The sequence below is a fragment of the Danio rerio genome, chromosome 17 (assembly GCF_052040795.2).
Source record: "Danio rerio strain M-AB ecotype USA chromosome 17, GRCz13ab, whole genome shotgun sequence".
NCBI classification, from domain to species: domain Eukaryota; kingdom Metazoa; phylum Chordata; class Actinopteri; order Cypriniformes; family Danionidae; genus Danio; species Danio rerio.
In genome coordinates, this window is record NC_141037.1 from 13,412,723 (window position 1) to 13,431,839 (window position 19,117).

Below are 19,117 nucleotides of genomic sequence, written 5' to 3' on the forward strand. Positions count from 1 at the left end.
GTTTGATATTACGGAAAGAGAAGAGCATACATGAACAGACATTGACCTAAATAAACACGCAGCAAGTCTTACAGATTACAGGTTATAACTACACTGTTTTTAACTTTTCTGTTTAAACTTATATTAACCAAACTGACTAAAATATGAAGTTAAACTTTGAAACACTGAAAAAAAATGTAGTTGGAACATAATTAACTTGTTTAAATAAGTTAAAGTAACATAAAACAATTGTAGTCATGATTTTTTGTCAAGTGCTCTTATTTTAGCATAAGGGTTTTAGGCAAACATCATTTTGTTGTCTAATATGATGACATTCAAATAATAAGTATATAAGTGCTTGTGTGTCCTAAATATTTGTAATATTTCGAACTTTTGAGTCACAATATACAGCTATAAAAATAAAATGACATAAAATTGCTGCTGATTTTGTTGATTTTGCTGCTGATTTAAGTAAAATTAGCTGAAGCAACTCAATTCTTGAGATTTTTTGGAGATAACTCAATTTGTTCAATCCACTTAAATTTGTTACATTAACTAAGTCGATTGGTGTTGGGATGGCATGAATAAATTATGTGGAACCCTGCATTTGGGAATTAGAGATTCTCCATTTCTCTGGGTTTATTAGTTATGGGTTTGGGGAAGCTGTTTTTAGTTTTATTCTATAAAGGACTGATACAATTTCTTCCAAATTTCAAATAAAAACATTGTCATTTAGAGCATTTTTAAGTTGGTCAAAATAACAAAAGTTTTTATTTGATGTGCTTAATGTGTCCTAAGCTATTGATTTCTTAACTTTAAATAAACTAAACTTTTATAAACACGTCTAAAACTTACTTTTACTTACATTTTAAATTGATTTATGCTAAAATGGCTACATAGTTATATTAAATTGAGAAGAAATTTGATCAGAACTGTGTAGAATGAAACAAAAACTTATGTTTTACTCAAGCTGAGATTTTTTTTCCCATGCCTGTACATCAGAGTCTATTAAATAGACTTAGCAGTCAAAGCAAGACAAAGCCATACACATTTTCTTGGATATTTCCTTACATAATGTCACATTTTGCAAGAATATTTCAGAGATTTGTAACAAAATGTGCAGTAAATCAAAGAATTAAAGTTTTTCCACTGCTTCTTTGCTGAATTTAATTATTCATAATGTCATTAGAAATTGATAACCAAGAAATAAGAGTACGAAAATAAAGACACTCTGTTGGTTCACCTTGATAATTTGGACCTCACTAAAAATGAATATACAAAAAAGGGACGTATACATTCATATTTATGTATATGTATAATTTTTATCCTTACAAGTCACAAAAAGTGAGTCATTTTCTTCTTTTACCATTAATAACAACACAAACAGCAGCATGTATATGAGGCTGCAGCAATTTATTTGCTCAATATAATACAATTGTCACATTATTGACATCTGATGTACTCCTCCATGCAGATTTCTTAACAATTTTAGCCTGTAAGCAACCCTTTGCTGCATTTACAAACCACTATAAAACCAAAACGGGATCCCATTCAACTTTTCAAACTTGGAAAGATTAAAACATTTGAAAAATAACAACAGCCCAAAGCATTCCATATTAGAATTCTTAGAATGCGCCTGGATGACATCATCGCCTGACATTCTACTACTTGCTTTTGTGGGTTGTAGTTTTGGCATTTTGAGTTGCAGATTGATCGGTTTACTATTAACAGTTTGTTATTAGAAAACATTTGTCATCATGAAGTCTGATCGCAGTCCCTGTGTACTACTCAAATACACCCCCAACATGCCAGAGAACCATCTTCATGTTTCTAATGAGCCGCATGTTGAGGTTGGAAAGATAGGGAGAAGGGAGAAAAAGAGAATCTCCTGGAAGTGGCCAGTCCTCCACCGCAAAACTGGAAAATACGACCTTGTCCAGGCTGCGAAGGACTACCAGTATGAAGCTGAGGTAAATCAGAAAGTTTCTTGTCAGCCCACTGAAACACCCGTTGGGCCTGATGAGGTTACTGAAGGGAGAAAGGTAAAAAAGGGCTTCTGGAAGTGGCCAGTCTTCCATCGCAAAACTAGAACATACGACCTCGTCCAGGCCACGAAGGACCACCATGAAGCCATTTTAAATCAAAAAGATTCTAGTCAGCCCATTGAAACACCCGTTGGGCTTGATGAGGTTGCTGAAATGAGAAAGGAAAAAAAGGGCTTCTGGAAGTGGCCTGACTTCCTTTGCAAATCTAGAACATACGACCTCGTCCAGGCCACGAAGGACTACCATGAAGCCATGTTGAAGCAGAAAGTTTCATGTCAGCCCATTGAAACAACCATTGGGCCTGATGAGGTTCCTGAAGCAAGAAAGGAAAAAAAGGGCTTCTGGAAGAGACTCACTCATCTCTTCACTTCGAAGTCTAGTAGAGGTAAAATCACACTCACAAGTGGTTATGATACAAGTATTGTTTAACAGCCAAAAATCTAATCAAGTAATAATTTATAACTGGTCTTGTATATACTATTTCAATATATTAATGTCATTGGCCCATGAACAATTCCTGCTTGATGTCAAACTATTTCATAACCTTAACAAAAGGCAAATCCAATCATAACTTAACGTTAAAACAGCCATCACAGCAATATTTATCAATATGTGGACATTTTTGTATTCTCGGAAGCTGTGGAAATTAAAAATGTAAAACAGGATATATGTTAGAACCACTGTTAATGTTTACATCCCTCAAAATTGTCTATAGAAATGTGATATATGAAAATATATGCAAATTACAAATATGACATACAAGTTAATCATAGCCATATATGTTAAATGATTGCAAAAATGGTCCATTATGTATGTTTTTTTAAGCATTTGCATTATAAATACGTACATATGTACAAAAATAAGTAGCAAAAATAAGCAAATATGTAATATGTACAAATATATTTGCTATAATTATATTTGTATGTGTTTATTTGTGGCTACACACACACACACAGTATATCAAATTTACATATATCAGATTTCTGTGTGGGATGAAATTAAAATAAGTCTCTATATGTGACTTTACATTCATAGACTAATTAAAAAATCAATTAATTAAATAATTAAAAAAAAAATCTGTATTATATAAAGTGCTATTTACATAACGGTGACTTGATTCATATTACAGCTTCTGCTTTAGAGGACCATGTCCCTGCTGCTGAGCAGCTAGAGGTGGACGTCACAGAAAATGGTAAGATAAGAATTGTTATTAGTATTACAAACGTGAAAAAAAAAAAATATATATCTAAAATTGTACATCATACTGACTACAGTTGTTTATTTATTACCAGACATCATTTTAAGGCAATACAAAATTGGTGACAAGCTGGGCAAAGGTGGATTCGGCTCAGTCTACAAAGCCACACGCCGCAGGGATGGACTTGAGGTGCTTTCACTAACAGAACATTTCTTTATCATTGCTTTATTTAAAACTTCTACCACATGCTAACTGCTAATTCTTTGCTTTATTGATCAGGTTGCTGTGAAATATACTGTAAAGTCACCGATGATGAAGGAAATGAAGGTGGTGAGTAGTCCAGAAACAGTTCAATGTCATGATTTGATTTGATTCTAGATTTGATTTTCTTAGCATGGGACAAAATGGGATTGAATACATTATATAGTAAATGAAAACATGTCCTTTTAGTAAGTACGTAAACAAGTAAAGTAAGGCTTTTGTGTTGCTGTGTGCTTTCCATTTGAAATTAGAGGTAACCACTGTAATTGAATCATGATCTAAACAAGGATGACAGCACACATGAAGAACGAGCAGCTTACATTCAAACTAGACTTTATTGTGTAGAAATTAAAACAGAAGTGAAAACAAAATGGTTTTGTGAAACTATTGGCCTACTACATAAAACATCTGAAGAAAAAAAAAAGTAGATCAGCTAAAGACTCCATTTACAACTGTATTTAGATAAATCCACTTGATTAGTTTGTTTCAGAGCCTTATATGTATGCTAATGTCAGATTACTATTGAGTTTTCATTAAGAGAGCTTTAGGAAACCATGTAATTGTCATCATTTCTCTCCTTTAGCCTGGTTATGTAAAACCCCTCCCTACAGAAATTGCCCTGGCAATCATGGCCAACAATGGTCCCTACGTCCCCGAGATAATCAAACTCATAGACTGGGAGGACAACGATGACCACTACATTATAATCATGGAGCGACCCACACCTTGTATGGACTTGCTTCGCTTCTTAAACCACAAGAACAAACCTCTTGATGAGAAGACGGGACGCCATATAATGTGGCAGGCCATTCATGCTGCGAGCGTTTGCTTTGATCGCGGTGTCTTCCATCGGGACATAAAACTTGAAAACCTCCTGGTGAATCCAGACACTTTGGAGGTAAAGCTAATAGACTTCGGCTGTGGTTCGACCGTAAAGAGATCCGGCTACAAAGTCTTCTGTGGTAAGTGTTATGAACTTTGTTGTCATAAAAACCACACACTAAAGATTCTGTTTAAATATATAAACCATTGGATGATATCTTTTTTTTTTCTAGGCACAAGAGAATATTTCCCTCCGGAGTATGAAATGTATGGCAGGTACCATGCACAGCCGGCGACTGTTTGGTCTCTAGGGATCGTCCTGTTTGCAATGATGTGTGGGGCTTTACCTAGTATCTCCGACCACTCCTTGATCAGGAACTATCGTTGGACTAGCCCTGATCTGTCAAAAGGTGAGAGCTTCATCAAAGTGTAAAGAGAGCAGGTCTTATAACTATTTTTGACGTACGAGCGAGTGCAACCATTGTAATCTATCTGATAATGTAATGTAATCTGATTTTAAGACGTTATAAACTGCTTGCTATGCTGGTTAATGTTGCACACCGACATCGTCTTATTATATCATTCTACTTTTTATGTACAGTCATGAACACGCTTGTTTGTAGAGCGAGCAGTTTGACTGTTAATGATTCCTAGTCATTTCTCCCGTATGCAACTAAATAGGAAATACTAAGGCACTTCGGCATTGTAGAATAAGGTCTATAAACTATTAACCTTAAACATCCCATTCTTCTTTCTGCACAGAATGCTGCCGGATGATCTGCGGTTGTCTGCAGCCAGACCCAGATGAGAGACTCGCTCTGCAGCAGATGCATCTCCATAACTGGTTTAAGGTATGAAGCCTTTTCATTTTTGTTGATCATCTTAAGCAGAGGTGTCCAAACTAGAGTCGGCATGCCAAAGTTGGCCCCTTGGTAACTTGATTTGCCCTTTGATTTCGCCCAACATCCCATCAGAGAAGAGAGTGAGAATGACAACAAAAACGCAAACTAAAAGTAAATGATTCGATTAAATGTTATATTAAATATAAATAGTCACTCAATAAATAGAGGAACACATCGGTGATGCACATCAAGGCAAAAAACAGGTGCAGCTTGACTAGTGTAACTCCATTTGGTTATAAATAGGATTGTTTTTACTGTACGAATATATACTGCATTAGTTAGTATAAATCAATGCTCTCTAGTTTTGTTTAAATGTTGAATGACTTAGGAAATCACCAATAGCAACTTTAATGTAATGAGTTTTGTATACTTTGGTCCAACAAGCTCAATCAAGACTGGTTTTTGGCCCTTCATGAAAAAAGTTTGGACACCGCTGATCTTAAGTCTTAAAGCATTACCTTACCCCCCCAAAAAGAAAATTCTGTTATTAATTACTCACCCTCATGTCGTTCCAACCCACTGAGACTTTCATCTTCAGAACACAAATTAAGATATCAGGAGAGCTCAACCCCGTTCCTGGAGATCTACCTTCCTGCAGATTTCAGTTGCAACTCATATCAAACACACCTGCCTGTAATTATCAAGTGTTGTTCAGGTACTAATTAATTGCTTCAGGTGTGCTTGATCAGAGTTGGAGCTGAACTCTGGAGGAAGGTAGATCTTCAGGAATAAATAAAAAAAATAAATAAACAAAAGAAATGTTTTAAACAATGGATGTGACTTTTACTCTAATCATATAAGGGTCCAAGAACATATTTGTAAGCCTACAAAAAAATACAGAAGATAAGCAAAAGTCTCAGGGGATTGGAATGAGTGATTAAAAGCGGGGTTTCATTTGTGGGTGTACTAAACCTTTAAACTGTGTCCAAAATGTAATGCATTTAGACAAATAACACTGATTTATGTTTCAGGTCATGGAGTAAGAGAGGAGAAACAACTCGGCGACCCCAGCACACCTGAGGACTGCTGAATTGAATTGCTCTTTGTATTGTATTGTTGCCTTGTCAACTTCTTTAATAATGCAGGGCAAATGAATGTATTGTTATTATTATATTATTATTATACACATATGCAAATGCACTATATATGTCATGTGTGTGTCTTTTATACTGGTGAATTATTAAACATTATAAAATCAACATCATTTCCTTGTTTTTATTTATTGTGACCAGTTACTGATTGTACAATGATTTCATACTTTTTTCTTACAGGTTTCACCTTTTTAAAAGACTTTTTAAGACATTTTAAGACCATTTTGAATGAAATTTTAGACTCATAAAGCGCTAAAGACTAAGGGTTTTTTTCAAATTACCCAGATGGAAAAAAATATTTATTTGACCTCTCTCTCTCAAAAAATAAATAAATAAATAAATAAAAATGTAATACTAATAATACATTATTAATGAACAATTAAAATATTTTAGATTTTATTTCTTAGCTAAATATTTTAAATAATGTGTAAAAAAACAAGCAAGCTCTACTTGTATCCATACAGTTTTTTCCCCAACATAAACTTCTATAAAACTTTTAAACTTCCTTATGTCTATAGCTGTATATTTTGACTATCAACTTTCTTCCCCTTTCTGATGCTCGGTTTGAACTGCAGCAGTCCATCTGGGCCATGTCTGCATGCCTAAATGCATTGAGTTGCTGCCATGTGATTGGGTGATCAGAAATTCGTGTTAACGAGCAGTTGGACAGGTGTACCTAATAAAGTGGCCGGTGAGTGTATGTAGGACACACAAACACTTATAGACTTAATATTTGACTGTCATCACTTCAGACAACCAAATGATGTTTGCTAAAATAATACACTTTAAAAACTTGACAAAAAAAGAATACATTTTTTTTATTTAGTTAATCATGTTACAAATACATTTTTAAACTCATTTTATAAAGTTAGTCAGGTTTCAACTAAATATTTTGAGTTCAACAAAGTTTCACTTTGTAACAATTTTAGTCAGTTTGAGTTGAGATGACAAGAAAAGTTCAATTGATTCAACTGAAAAACTTTCAAGCAGCAAAAATCATGACCCATAGATGTTAGAAATGCAATAGATTTAAGAGCTAATACATTTTTTGAGTGAACAATTTTATGTTCATTATCTTCTATTATTTTAACTTAAGATTTGGAACAAATACCCAAATTGAATGTTCCAAAATATACAAGAATAGGCTCAGAAACAAGCTTTCCCTAAATATATGTTAGTCTTAAGTGTTCTACAGAGTGCAAAATGCCAGAAGTGCACGTAGGATGTCACTGGCAGAAATCAGCCATACATGTTCTTTTGAGTGCCCTTAAGTGTTCAAAACACTGCCAACAGTGATCTTCCCTCTCAAAGGTGATGATGAAGATGAAAAATACAGTTATGATCACTTTTAAATGAACATGCTGTGATTTAATTTGTCAAAGATAAGGCTATTGTGTGCGATATACCACATGACGAATGCTAGGAGGAGCTGATTTATAATGTAAAGCATATATATATATATATATATATATATATATATATATATATATATATATATATATATATATATATATATATATATATATATATATATAAACACCCAAATAACACTCAAACAACACTCGTGCAAACATACAAAATAAAATTCACGAATCAGGTTATTACAAGATTCCTGCTCCCTACTGGACATAAGTGTGTATCGTGACCCATGACGAATGATGACACCAATAATAAAACAAACATAAAAAACTAATATTAAACAAACATATTTTATTCCAAATAATTACTTATGCAACCTTATATTTATTAAACCCATAGCTTTCTAATAATTTAATTGCATAATAAACCTTTCATTTGCTGGAGCATTCCTTAGCATTATCTTTTTATATTTTTTATGATTACCATAATCTATTTTCATTATTAAACAGATGTAATTCCTCGATTACTTGCATAATTTCTGTTTCCTAAGCTTTGCAATAACATAGATTGATGACAAATAATGATCTTGTTCATTTATGCTCAAAGGACTTTTAAGTTGAAATTGACCTACTTCCTTTTAATGTGAAATAACTTCCGTTTGCACTGAGAATTCATGCATTTACTCATATGAAATCACTTGCATATATGTATATACACAACTAGCTGTATATATGATTGTGAATTTTATTTTGTATGGTTGCGTGAGTGTTACTTGGGTGTTTATGCACACATCTAGTTTACATTAATATGTGAGAGTTTATGGTGGGTGCATATGCACTGATCAAGTTTATATGTATATGCGAGTACAGGTGTGTTTGCATGCTGAAGTATATATGTATGTGCGTGTGTTAATGTGGGTGTTTATGCAAGGATTGAGTTTATATGTACAGTATGTGCGTGTGTATGTGGGTGTATGCACGCGTGAAGTTTTTATGTATCTGCGCAAGTTTCATATATGTTGTTTTGAACATTCCAATAGTGTAGGTGTATATGCACGTGTTTTATGAGTGTGTTGATAAGCGAAGTTTGATTTAAATTCTACACAGCGCCTCATAGAAAACAACGTCTTTTGAACACAATGTCTATTGGTGCTCTAGATCTGCCACTTTACTCTCGAAAAAACTGATTGGTGCAATTATGCAATAACAATGGTTTGAACCGAGGTCAAATGTGTATTTAATATTTATTATTTCAATTTTATACGGATCAGAGTAAAAATATATTGATTTGACCTCCTTCGGGATCAAACGTTAATTAACAATCCACCCCAAACCCCCCAGTAATTTGCACCCTGATATACAGTGTACCTCGGTATATATATATTTACTACAGACTGTTTTTTTTTTTTTTTTTAGAATATGCAAAAATCATACAAATACAAGAAAACATCAACAGATAACAAATACAAAGCAACAAAACAAAAACAACAAAAACATCAACAATATAGTCAGGTACTGGTATGTGCGTGAGTGTGTGCGTGTGAGTGTGTGTATGCATGTAAAGGTAACTTGGTGGACAGGTCAGAGTACATACATTAGGAACAATAACAGTCAATAAATGAAGCAAGTGTCACAGATATAGATAAAACATATAGAAAGAAACCAGTCAGAGGTAGGGAGTAACAACAATGCTTATTAATGTATGATAGTAAATATGCGAGTAAAAAAAGAGAAAGGACAACAGTAATAACTGACAACAATAATAATAAATCACAAGTGCTACACCAACTACTTCTACAGAAAGTTACTTATATTACAACTACTAATGCTTCTACTACAGCCACAACCGCGACTACTACTACAACAATGTCTACTAATACTGATACTACTACAACGACTACCACTACTGATACTTCTATAGCGTTTGCTACAATTAATACAACAATGTCTACTGCGACTACTACTACTACTATTACTACTACTACTACTACTACTACTACAATCACTTCTACTACATCTACATCAACAACATCTACTACTGATATTACTACACCAACAACGAATACTACTACTACTACTGTAACCACCACACCATTACTACTTCTGCTACTACTATACCAATGACATCTACTACTACATGAACTACAACTTCTATAATCTTCGAAACAATTACTCAACAATCGATACTATTACAATGACTACTACTTCAACTACTACTACTACAACTACTACCGTTACAACTACAACAACTGCAACCTTACTAATGATAATGGTATAAATACTTGTAATAATGATAATGAAAAGATAACAAGACAAGTCAGAACATTAATAATAATAATGATAACAAAAAATAAAAGTAATACCATTTATGACAAAGATGTCGAGGAAAGGGGAGGATGGGAAATCAGGGAGAGGACAAGTAATAATAATAATAATAATAATAATAATAATAACAATAATAATATTAATAAATAATAATAATAGTAGTAAGTAGAAGGGGAAAGAGAGGAAAAGAGAAAATAAACTAATAATGACAAACAAAAATTAATAAAATAATAATAAAAAGTCGAAGAAAAAGAAAAGAAACAAAAAGAGTGAAAAATAAAATAAATAAAGTTCAGCAAACAAAGCAATGGGAATAAAAAAAATTAATAATAATAAAAACTAACTAAATAAAAAAGAAAACACTATATCAATGCTAATTATGAATTATACAAACCCACATGGAAGAATAATATTAAAGATATGTATGATAGATTATTAACTTGATAACTATAATATACTCATGTTGGTAATAATAATAATAATACTAATAATAATGATAATAATAAAAAGAACAACAGCTGTAACAATAAATTGAGGAGGTTGTAGTTGTGTGATGAGCATTGAGGTATAAAGTGTTTGTCAGTTGCTTTGTGATGCATTAAAAAAAGTGTAACGTGTGGCATGGATCAGTCCAGTTCAGTGCCCAGGCTGCCATGCCTATGTTACACTTTACCCTGTGAATTTAGTACATGTAAGTAGTTTTTTTTTCTCTCTCTCTCTCTTTTTTTTCCTTTCCTCCTCTTCTCTTTCTAGCCCTTTTTTTTTTTTTATTTATCTGTTGTTGGACTGGTCAGGAAAAGTACTGGTATATAAAAATTAATAATAATAATAATAATTTATGTATAATAATAATAATAAATAGAAAACAAATATTATAAATAATAATAATAATAAAATGAATAAATAACATTGATAGAGACAGAAAAGGGGAACAAATAGAACAAAAGGGAAAGTAAAGAAGTATATAAAGACCGAATTATGATTCTTTTATTTTGATTGTTTACATTATACTTTTTTTTCCAATTGATTTATTAATTTTAAATTAAATTTTAAATTAATTTTTTTTATTTTTTCTTCCTCCTTATCTCTACCTGACCTCCTCTCTCCCCTCCCCTCTTGTTTATGTACTGATGAAGGTGTTGTTAGGGAATGGCTTCAGGCAAAGAGGATCTTCAATGGAGATGTATTCTGTTAATAAGTTTTTCCAGTATGAGATGTGAATGGTATTTCTTGATTTCCAGTTCATGAGGATAGTTTTCTTTGCGATAGTTAGAGCCACCAGCAGAAACTGACCATTTGTATTATTTACATTGATTGTGGATATGTCACCTAATATGCAAAGGGATACTACAGACTGTAAAAAAAAAAAAAAAAAAAAAAAAAAAAAAAAATATATATATATATATATATATATATATATATATATATATATATATATATATATATATATATATATATATATATATATATATATATATATATTTACTCATATAGGAGTACAGCAACTAAATTTTAAATACAAACAACTTATATTAATCAAACTGACTAAAATATGAAGTTAAACTTTGAAAAACTGAAAAAAAATGTAGTTGGAACATAATTAACTTATTTAAATAAGTTAAAGTAACATAAAACAATTGTAGTCAACAGTTGTAGTCATTTTGTTGTCTAATATGATGACATTCAAATAATAAGTATATAAGTGCTTGTGTGCCCTAAATATTTGTAATATTTCGTACTTTTGAGTCACAATATACAGCTATAAAAATAAAATTACATAAAATTGCTGCTGATTTTGTTGATTTTGCTGCTGATTTAAGTAAAATTAGCAACTCAATTCTTGAGATTTTTTGGAGATAACTCAATTTGTTCAATCCACTTAAATTTGTTACATTAACTTAGTCGATTGGTGTTGGGATGGCATGAATAAATTATGTGGAACCCTGCATTTGGGAATTAGAGATTCTCCATTTCTCTGGGTTTATTAGTTATGGGTTTGGGGAAGCTGTTTTTAGTTTTATTCTATAAAGGACTGATACAATTTCTTCCAAATTTCAAATAAAAACATTGTCATTTAGAGCATTTTTAAGTTGGTTAAAATAACAAAAGTTTTTATTTGATGTGCTTAATGTGTCCTAAGCTATTGATTTCTTAACTTTAAATAAACTAAACTTTTATAAACACGTCTAAAACTTACTTCTACTTACATTTTAAATTGATTTATGCTAAAATGGCTACATAGTTATATTAAATTGAGAAGAAATTTGATCAGAACTGTGTAGAATGAAACAAAAACTTATGTTTTACTCAAGCTGAGATTTTTTTTCCCATGCCTGTACATCAGAGTCTATTAAATAGACTTAGCAGTCAAAGCAAGACAAAGCCATACACATTTTCTTGGATATTTCCTTACATAATGTCACATTTTGCAAGAATATTTCAGAGATTTGTAACAAAATGTGCAGTAAATCAAAGAATTAAAGTTTTTCCACTGCTTCTTTGCTGAATTTAATTATTCATAATGTCATTAGAAATTGATAACCAAGAAATAAGAGTACGAAAATAAAGACACTCTGTTGGTTCACCTTAATAATTTGGACCTCACTAAAAATGAATATACAAAAAAGGGACGTATACATTCATATTTATGTATATGTATAATTTTTATCCTTACAAGTCACAAAAAGTGAGTAATTTTCTTCTTTTACCATTAATAACAACACAAACAGCAGCATGTATATGAGGCTGCTGCAATTTATTTGCCCAATATAATACAATTGTCACATTATTGTCATCTGATGTACTCCTCCATGCAGATTTCTTAACAATTTTAGCCTGTAAGCAACCCTTTGCTGCATTTACAAACCACTATAAACACAAAACAGCTAAGTATCACATTCATTTCAAACTTGGAAAGATTAAAACATTTGAAAAATAACAACAGCCCAAAGCATTCCATATTAGAATTCTTAGAATGCGCCTGGATGACATCATCGCCTGACATTCTACTACTTGCTTTTGTGGGTTGTAGTTTTGGCATTTTGAGTTGCAGATTGATCGGTTTACTATTAACAGTTTGTTATTAGAAAACATTTGACATCATGAAGTCTGATCACAGTCCCTGTGTACTACTCAAGTACACCCCCAACATGCCAGAGAACCATCTTCATGTTTCTAATGAGCCGCATGTTGAGGTTGGAAAGATAGGGAGAAGGGAGAAAAAGAGAATCTCCTGGAAGTGGCCAGTCCTCCACCGCAAAACTGGAAAATACGACCTTGTCCAGGCTGCGAAGGACTACCAGTATGAAGCTGAGGTAAATCAGAAAGTTTCTTGTCAGCCCACTGAAACACCCGTTGGGCCTGATGAGGTTACTGAAGGGAGAAAGGTAAAAAAGGGCTTCTGGAAGTGGCCAGTCTTCCATCGCAAAACTAGAACATACGACCTCGTCCAGGCCACAAAGGACCACCATGAAGCCATTTTAAATCAAAAAGATTCTAGTCAGCCCATTGAAACACCCGTTGGGCTTGATGAGGTTGCTGAAGCGAGAAAGGTAAAAAAGGGCTTCTGGAAGTGGCCTGACTTCCTTTGCAAATCTAGAACATACGACCTCGTCCAGGCCACGAAGGACTACCATGAAGCCATGTTGAAGCAGAAAGTTTCATGTCAGCCCATTGAAACAACCATTGGGCCTGATGAGGTTCCTGAAGCAAGAAAGGAAAAAAAGGGCTTCTGGAAGAGACTCACTCATCTCTTCACTTCGAAGTCTAGTAGAGGTAAAATCACACTCACAAGTGGTTATGATACAAGTATTGTTTAACAGCCAAAAATCTAATCAAGTAATAATTTATAACTGGTCTTGTATATACTATTTCAATATATTAATGTCATTGGCCCATGAACAATTCCTGCTTGATGTCAAACTATTTCATAACCTTAACAAAAGGCAAATCCAATCATAACTTAACGTTAAAACAGCCATCACAGCAATATTTATCAATATGTGGACATTTTTGTAGTCTCGGAAGCTGTGGAAATTAAAAATGTAAAACAGGATATATGTTAGAACCACTGTTAATGTTTACATCCCTCAAAATGGTCTATAGAAATGTGATATATGGAAGTTTATGCAAATTACAAATATGACATACAAGTTAATCATAGCCATATATGTTAAATGATTGCAAAAAATGGTCGTTTATGTATGTTTTTTTAACCATTTGCATTATAAATACGTACATATGTACAAAAATAAGTAGCAAAAAATAAGCAAATATGTAATATGTACAAATATATTTGCTATAATTATATTTGTATGTGTTTATTTGTGGCTACACACACACACACAGTATATCAAATTTACATATATCAGATTTCTGTGTGGGATGAAATTAAAATAAGTCTCTATATGTGACTTTATCTTCATAGACTAATTAAAAAATTAATTAATTAAATAATTAAAAAAAAATCTGTATTATATAAAGTGCTATTTACATAACGGTGACTTGATTCATATTACAGCTTCTGCTTTAGAGGACCATGTCCCTGCTGCTGAGCAGCTAGAGGAGGACGTCACAGAAAATGGTAAGATAAGAATTGTTATTAGTATTACAAACGTGAAAAAAAAAATAATATATATCTAAAATTGTACATCATACTGACTACAGTTGTTTATTTATTACCAGACATCATTTTAAGGCAATACAAAATTGGTGACAAGCTGGGCAAAGGTGGATTCGGCTCAGTCTACAAAGCCACACGCCGCAGGGATGGACTTGAGGTGCTTTCACTAACAGAACATTTCTTTATCATTGCTTTATTTAAAACTTCTACCACATGCTAACTGCTAATTCTTTGCTTTATTGATCAGGTTGCTGTGAAATATGCTGTAAAGTCACCAATGATGAAGGAAATCAAGGTGGTGAGTAGTCCAGAAACAATTCAATGTCATGATTTGATTTGATTCTAGATTTGATTTTCTTAGCATGGGACAAAATGGGATTAAAGACATTATATAGTAAATGAAAACATGTCCTTTTAGTAAGTACGTAAACAAGTAAAGTAAGGCTTTTGTGTTGCTGTGTGCTTTCCATTTGAAATTAGAGGTAACCACTGTAATTGAATCATGATCTAAACAAGGATGACAGCACACATGAAGATTGAGCAGCTTACATTCAAACTAGACTTTATTGTGTAGAAAATAAAACAGAAGTGAAAACAAAATGGTTTTGTGAAACTATTGGCCTACTACATAAAACATCTGAAGAAAAAAAAAGTAGATCAGCTAAAGACTCCATTTACAACTGTATTTAGATAAATCCACTTGATTAGTTTGTTTCAGAGCCCTATATGTATGCTAATGTCAGATTACTATTGAGTTTTCATTAAGAGAGCTTTAGGAAACCATCTAATTGTCATCATTTCTCTCCTTTAGCCTGGTTATGTCAAACCCCTCCCTACAGAAATTGCCCTGGCAATCATGGCCAACAATGGTCCCTACGTCCCCGAGATAATCAAACTCATAGACTGGGAGGACAACGATGACCACTACATTATAATCATGGAGCGACCCACACCTTGTATGGACTTGCTTCGCTTCTTAAACCACAAGAACAAACCTCTTGATGAGAAGATGGGACGCCATATAATGTGGCAGGCCATTCATGCTGCGAGCGTTTGCTTTGATCGCGGTGTCTTCCATCGGGACATAAAACTTGAAAACCTCCTGGTGAATCCAGACACTTTGGAGGTAAAGCTAATAGACTTTGGCTGTGGTTCGACCGTAAAGAGATCCGGCTACAAAGTCTTCTGTGGTAAGTGTTATGAACTTTGTTGTCATAAAAACCACACACTGAAGATTCTGTTTAAATATATAAACCATTGGATGATATCTTTTTTTTTTCTAGGCACAAGAGAATATTTCCCTCCGGAGTATGAAATGTATGGCAGGTACCATGCACAGCCGGCGACTGTTTGGTCTCTAGGGATCGTCCTGTTTGCAATGATGTGTGGGGCTTTACCTAGTATCTCCGACCACTCCTTGATCAGGAACTATCGTTGGACTAGCCCTGATCTGTCAAAAGGTGAGAGCTTCATCAAAGTGTAAAGAGAGCAGGTCTTATAACTATTTTTGACGTACGAGCGAGTGCAACCATTGTAATCTATCTGATAATGTAATGTAATCTGATTTTAAGACGTTATAAACTGCTTGCTATGCTGGTTAATGTTGCACACCGACATCGTCTTATTATATCATTCTACTTTTTATGTACAGTCATGAACACGCTTGTTTGTAGAGCGAGCAGTTTGACTGTTAATGATTCCTAGTCATTTCTCCCGTAGGCAACTAAATCGGAAATACTAAGGCACTTCGGCATTGTAGAATAAGGTCTATAAACTATTAACCTTAAACATCCCATTCTTCTTTCTGCACAGAATGCTGCCGGATGATCTGCGGTTGTCTGCAGCCAGACCCAGATGAGAGACTCGCTCTGCAGCAGCTGCATCTCCATAACTGGTTTAAGGTATGAAGCCTTTTCATTTTTGTTGATCATCTTAAGCAGAGGTGTCCAAACTAGAGTCGGCATGCCAAAGTTGGCCCCTTGGTAACTTGATTTGCCCTTTGATTTCGCCCAACATCCCATCTGAGAAGAGAGTGAGAATGACAACAAAAACGCAAACTAAAAGTAAATGATTCGATTAAATGTTATATTAAATATAAATAGTCACTCAATAAATAGAGGAACACATCGGTGATGCACATCAAGGCAAAAAACAGGTGCAGCTTGACTAGTGTAACTCCATTTGGTTATAAATAGGATTGTTTTTACTGTACGAATATATACTGCATTAGTTAATATAAATCAATGCTCTCTAGTTTTGTTTAAATGTTGAATGACTTAGGAAATCACCAATAGCAACTTTAATGTAATGAGTTTTGTATACTTTGGTCCAACAAGCTCAATCAAGACTGGTTTTTGGCCCTTCATGAAAAAAGTTTGGACACCGCTGATCTTAAGTCTTAAAGCATTACCTTACCCCCCCAAAAAGAAAATTCTGTTATTAATTACACACCCTCATGTTGTTCCAACCCACTGAGACTTTCATCTTCAGAACACAATTTAAGATATCAGGAGAGCTTAACCCCGTTCCTGGAGATCTACCTTCCTGCAGATTTCAGTTGCAACTCATATCAAACACACCTGCCTGTAATTATCAAGTGTTGTTCAGGTACTAATTAATTGCTTCAGGTGTGCTTGATCAGAGTTGGAGCTGAACTCTGTAGGAAGGTAGATCTTCAGGAACACGGTTGAGCACCTCTGTCTTAAATCAAAAAAAAGAAATTTTTTAAACAATGGATGTGACTTTTACTCTAATCATATAAGGGTCCAAGAACATATTTGTAAGCCTACAAAAAAATACAGAAGATAAGCAAAAGTCTCAGAGGATTGGAATGAGTGATTAAAAGCGGGGTTTTCATTTGTGGGTGTACTAAACCTTTAAAATGTGTCCAAAATGTAATGCATTTAGACAAATAACACTGATTTATGTTTCAGGTCATGGAGTAAGAGAGGAGAAACAACTCAGTGACCCCAGCACACCTGAGGACTGCTGAATTGAATTGCTCTTTGTATTGTATTGTTGCCTTGTCAACTTCTTTAATAATGCAGGGCAAATGAATGTATTGTTATTATTATATTATTATTATACACATATGCAAATGCACTATATATGTCATGTGTGTGTCTTTTATACTGGTGAATTATTAAACATTATAAAATCAACATCATTTCCTTGTTTTTATTTATTGTGACCAGTTACTGATTGTACACTGATTTCATACTTTTTTTCTTACAGGTTTCACCTTTTTAAAAGACTTTTTAAGACATTTTAAGATCATTTTGAATGAAATTTTAGACTCATAAAGCGCTAAAGACTAAGGGTTTTTTTCAAATTACCCAGATGGAAAAAAATATTTATTTGACCTCTCTCTCAAAAAAAAAAAAAAAAAAAATATATATATATATTACTAATAATACATTATTAATGAACAATTAAAATATTTTAGATTTTATTTCTTAGCTAAATATTTTAAATAATGTGTAAAAAACAAGCAAGCTCTACTTGTATCCATACAGTTTTTTCCCCAACATAAACTTCTATAAAACTTCTAAACTTCCTTATGTCTATAGCTGTATATTTTGACTATCAACTTTCTTCCCCTTTCTGATGCTCGGTTTGAACGGCAGCAGTCCGTCTGGGCCATGTCTGCATGCCTAAATGCATTGAGTTGCTGCCATGTGATTGGGTGATCAGAAATTCGTGTTAACGAGCAGTTGGACAGGTGTACCTAATAAAGTGGCCGGTGAGTGTATGTAGAACACACAAACACTTATAGACTTAATATTTGACTGTCATCACTTCAGACAACCAAATGATGTTTGCTAAAATAATACACTTTAAAAACTTGACAAAAAAAAATAATTTTTTAAATTTAGTTAATCATGTTACAAATACATTTTTAAACTCATTTTATAGTTAGTCAGGTTTCAACTAAATATTTTGAGTTCAACAAAGTTTAACTTTGTAACAATTTTAGTCAGTTTGACTTGAGATGACTAGAAAAGTTCAATTGATTCAACTAAAAAAACTTTCAAGCAGCAAAAATTATGACCCATAGATGTTAGAAATGCAATAGATTTAAGAGCTAATTAATAGTTTGAGTGAACAACTTTATGTTCACTATTTTTTATTATTTTAACTTAAGATTTGGAACAAATACCCAAATTGAATGTTCCAAAATATACAATAGGCTCAGAAACAAGCTTTCCCTAAATATATGTTAGTCTTAAGTGTTCTACAGACAGCAAAATGCCAGAAGTGCACGTAGGATGTCACTGGCAGAAATCAGCCATACATGTTCTTTTGAGTGCCCTTAAGTGTTCAAAACACTGCCAACAGTGATCTTCCCTCTCAAAGGTGATGATGAAGATGAAAAATACAGTTATGATCACTTTTAAATGAACATGCTGTGATTTAATTTGTCAAAGATAAGGCTATTGTGTGCGATATACCACATGACGAATGCTAGGAGGAGCTGATTTATAATGTAAAGCATATATATATATATATATATAT

General features: G+C 33.1%; 2 protein-coding genes across 8 annotated transcripts; both read left to right on the forward strand.

The window, feature by feature from the left end:
- On the forward strand, positions 1 to 6,411 carry pimr168 (Pim proto-oncogene, serine/threonine kinase, related 168). 3 transcript variants are annotated; one of them, XM_087290147.1, is made up of 9 exons: positions 31 to 2,168; positions 2,334 to 2,409; positions 3,154 to 3,216; positions 3,317 to 3,411; positions 3,502 to 3,552; positions 4,067 to 4,445; positions 4,539 to 4,715; positions 5,068 to 5,156; positions 6,179 to 6,411. In XM_087290147.1, the coding sequence occupies exons 1-9, from the start codon at positions 1,737 to 1,739 to the stop codon at positions 6,188 to 6,190; spliced, it is 1,374 nt and encodes a 457-aa protein (XP_087146273.1). In that variant the 5' UTR covers positions 31 to 1,736; the 3' UTR covers positions 6,191 to 6,411. The 3 variants fall into 3 exon arrangements, 2 of the variants coding, with proteins under 2 accessions (XP_087146272.1, XP_087146273.1); XR_015513106.1 differs by having other exon boundaries at positions 1 to 2,409; positions 5,068 to 5,318; XM_087290146.1 differs by having other exon boundaries at positions 1 to 2,409.
- A 5,060-nt stretch (positions 6,412 to 11,471) lies between these two features.
- Positions 11,472 to 17,659, forward strand: LOC110438035 (serine/threonine-protein kinase pim-2). Of its 5 annotated transcripts, XM_087290149.1 has the most exons (9): positions 11,472 to 13,532; positions 13,698 to 13,755; positions 14,501 to 14,563; positions 14,665 to 14,759; positions 14,850 to 14,900; positions 15,414 to 15,792; positions 15,886 to 16,062; positions 16,415 to 16,503; positions 17,536 to 17,659. In XM_087290149.1, the coding sequence occupies exons 1-9, from the start codon at positions 13,083 to 13,085 to the stop codon at positions 17,545 to 17,547; spliced, it is 1,374 nt and encodes a 457-aa protein (XP_087146275.1). In that variant the 5' UTR covers positions 11,472 to 13,082; the 3' UTR covers positions 17,548 to 17,659. The 5 variants fall into 5 exon arrangements, 4 of the variants coding, with proteins under 4 accessions (XP_087146275.1, XP_087146274.1, XP_087146276.1 ...); XR_015513107.1 differs by having other exon boundaries at positions 11,472 to 13,755; positions 16,415 to 17,116; positions 17,273 to 17,659; XM_087290148.1 differs by having other exon boundaries at positions 11,472 to 13,755.
- Positions 17,660 to 19,117: the final 1,458 nt, after the last annotated feature.